We start from the raw sequence: 3663 nt of genomic DNA, 5'->3' as shown, positions 1-3663 counted from the left end.
TTATGAGATCCCACTAGGACCCACAATCCGTTTGCCCAGTCTTCTCATGGCCACTCTCATGTCTTTGTTTCTTAATGTATAGATGGTGGGATTCAAGACGGGGGTAATAGCAAAGTCAACAATGAACAAGTACTTATCAAGCGATGTTGTAGGGAAAGGCCACACGTAGAGAAACATACATGGCATAAAAAACAAAATCACTACAGTGATGTGAGCTGACAGTGTGACAAATGCTTTGGACAAGTCCCCTGAAGAACGTTTCCAGACAGTTACCAAAATGAAGATATAGGATATAATTAAAGAGAAGAAGGTAGCCATGGATATAAACCCACTGTTAGCAATGATTACAAACTCTAGCTTGTAAGTGTCTACACAAGCAAGTTTCATGACCCGAGGAAAATCACAGTAAAAACTATCTACTTCGTTAGGGCCACAGAAGGGCAAGTTAATGACAAAAACAAACTGAGATACAGCATGGATTATCCCCACTATCCAGGCAGCCACTACAAAGGAAACACATGTTTTTGGACTCATGATTGTCAGGTAGTGGAGAGGCTTACAGATTGCAGTGTACCGGTCATATGCCATGGCTATGAGCAGCACCATCTCAACTCCACCCATGACATGAATAAAAAATATCTGTATCATACATTTTGGAAAAGAAATGATGTTACAGTCAGTGAAAAGATCAGAGATCATTTTGGGGACTGTGGTAGAAGACAGACCTAGATCAAGTAGAGAGAGGTTAGCCAATAGGAAGTACATAGGGGTGTGTAAATGAGAGTCAATAGTTACTGTGAATACAATGAAGAGGTTTCCCAGGATAATCCCCATGTAGAACATAGCGAAGAACCAAAAAAGAAAACGATGCATCTCCCATGAATTTGAAAGTCCAATCAATACAAATTCAGATACCACAGAGTCATTTGTTGTACCCATTGGCTCAATCAGTAGAGAAAACAATGGAGTATTCTGAAGGTAGAAAATAAGGAAGAATTGAGAAATATGGGAACTGAACATTGATATGTTGCTTGCCCATCGATGATTTTGTGGGAACTATGTTGCAAATGCCAAATGTGAAGCTGGGAAACATTCAGAGAGGGCTGGTGAAAGGAAGATAAATAATAGGACAAATGAGATAATCAGAAGTTATATTAGAGACAGAAGGAAACATCACTTGAAACATGGAGGAATTAAGAGCAAAGAGTAACACTTCCTGATAGAGAGCCTCTTTAACTTTCTCATTGTGCTTCTTTAGTCTTTTCTATTTATATTCAAGAAAACACATTTTGTGTCATGAATAGTCAACCATAATTTGAATATTCAAATTTAATCACATCTGTATATGCATATTCTAGCAGAATATATTCTCTGATTATTCTTTACTTCATTTCTGTGAAATCTCAGACATTAATCACTCATAGAATAGTCAGCAGACAATGAGTGAAATACTATTGAATCTGAGAGAAATGCTTACAGAAAATGAAAAGGCTTTGTCCTCTGAAACTGTAGTTTACAATACTTGTGTTTGCAACAAATCACTGGGAGAATTATGATACACTTTAAGTTAGTGACTCTCCAAACCCCCAAAAAAGAGTGTCAGAAGACTCAGAAAAACAGCTTCTCTGTGCTTTGCTAGGATTGAGAGAGATTTTGTAATCTTGGTTTAATAATGATACACCAGGTTTCCAAGCTGTCCAAAACTCATTGTATCAGTGTCCTGTCACTGTTGCACCATATTCATGAATTTTCCTTTTAATCTGTACTCTTAGCCATCTTAACTTGCCTGTAATAGAGGTCCTTTTCAGAACTGATGGACACTAGTTCTATTAACTCATATTTATTCTTACCATTCTCCCTCTAATTCTTTTTTTAAGATTTTATTTATTTATTTGACAAACAGATCACAAGTAGGCAGAGAGGCAGGCAGAGAGAGAGGAGGAAGCAGGCTCCCTACTGAGCAGAGAGCCTGATGTGGGGCTCGATCCCAGGACCCTGGGATCAGGACCCAAGCCAAAGGCAGAGGCTTTAACCCAGTGAGCCACCCAGGTGCCCCATTCCCCCTAATTCTTGACTTAGTCATTGGCTAACATCATCAAATGTTTTATCAAATATGCCAAATTGAGGGAAACGACTTATCCCAACATTCCCTTTATGAGGGGAAAGTATTTCCATTTGTGTAGTTTGGTAGGGGCATGAGCAGGCATGGAGTGGACAAGACAGATTTACCATATTTGGTCCTCACAGTGGGAAATGTGGAGTATCACACAAGATGGTGAAGAAAGTGCTGAGGGATACAAGATCCTTGAGATAACAGCCCACCAAAGAGACATCATGAATGTTAATTCCTTCAGAAATAGCTCCTTTTAAGGTTGTAATATAATTTCGTTATTACAATAGTAAGCATGGTGTTAAAGAGATTGGAATAACTAGTGACAGAATGTGTACAAATGGAAAAGAAAGAGAAAGTGGAAAGGGAGTAAAAGAAGAGAGAGTTTACTGTAGTATTGCTCAATATTGGGAGCATTTTTTTACCTACCTGTTCTGTTCCAAGGTGTGTAGCCACATTTGTAGGAACTCAGTAGTTTTGATTTGTGCTTTGTAGTATAATCATCTCCAAGACAAAAATATATGTTTCTTCCCAGTGAGAATACAGATAATTATTAGTAGTAGATGTTACTGACCCATTGATGTTTCTCAGATCTCTAATAACTAGCCTTTTATTGATTTCTCCTGGGAATCAGATCTGTGAGGCATATTAATTTCCCCAAGAGTAAAAAAAAAAATAAAAAAAAAAATCAGAAGAGTTACTTGGTGATGAGTGTTAAAAAAAGAAGGTAGGTGTTAGAATATCTCCTATATATTAGGCAGGATAATATGCTGGATGGATGGAAAATAAGAACCATTTAGAACAGGAAATGTTGAAATGTGATCCTACTTAGATTTACTAGTTGGGAAGAGTGAGAAATCTTCAACAATTATTGGAGATGCTGTCATTTACAGAGTGGGAGAGTTGAGCCATATGTTCAATATTTTTTTTTTAACAAGCAAAAGGCTTTATCCAAGGGGGGAGTACTCATAAGCATTCATGATTCTTTCTTATTCAAGATGTTTATCTGTTACTTATTCCAAAATTTATTATGCAACACTAAAAATGTATTGAATGAATGAATAAGTAAATATCCTCATGTAACTATTTTTTCTTTAATCATTTTGGATTCTAACTGGACATAAGTAATACAGGACCATGATGAGCTGTGAACAAAATAAGAAAAGCTTAAAAATGTTATTCTAGATTAGGAGTTGGAAAATTATGACCAATAGGCCAAATTTGGGCAACTGCCCATTCCTCAAATCCTAAGGACTCATCCAAAAAACCAGAAAAATGAATAAATTCAGTTTAGTTACAGAATACAAAATATAGAAAAATCAGTATTATTTCTATACACTAACAACATATTTTCTGAAAAGAATGAATAAAATCAATCCCATTTATAATAACATCAAATATGATATAATACTTGGGAACAAGTTTTTCCAAAGTAAACTATTAAGACATTGATGGTGAAAAAAAAAAAAGGAAAATAAATAAATGGAAAGGTATTCCATATTCATGGATTAGAAGAATTAGTATTGTTTAAATGTTCATACTGTCAAAAGGCA

General features: G+C 36.0%; 1 protein-coding gene across 1 annotated transcript; it reads right to left on the bottom strand.

Moving 5' to 3' along the window:
- On the bottom strand, nucleotides 1–939 carry LOC131837146 (olfactory receptor 4F6-like). The gene has a single exon (XM_059183400.1). The coding sequence runs from the start codon at nucleotides 937–939 to the stop codon at nucleotides 1–3; it is 939 nt and encodes a 312-aa protein (XP_059039383.1).
- Nucleotides 940–3663: the final 2724 nt, after the last annotated feature.

The sequence above is a fragment of the Mustela lutreola genome, chromosome 7 (genome assembly GCF_030435805.1).
Source record: "Mustela lutreola isolate mMusLut2 chromosome 7, mMusLut2.pri, whole genome shotgun sequence".
Lineage (NCBI taxonomy): Eukaryota > Metazoa > Chordata > Mammalia > Carnivora > Mustelidae > Mustela > Mustela lutreola.
The sequence above is the reverse complement of the archived record's forward strand: the minus strand, read 5'-3'. Positions and strand labels throughout refer to the sequence as shown.

Bases quoted from the DNA above. Each gene is read 5' to 3' on its own strand.
- LOC131837146 (XM_059183400.1), bottom strand. From the start codon at position 939: ATGGGTACAACAAATGACTCTGTGGTATCTGAATTTGTATTGATTGGA.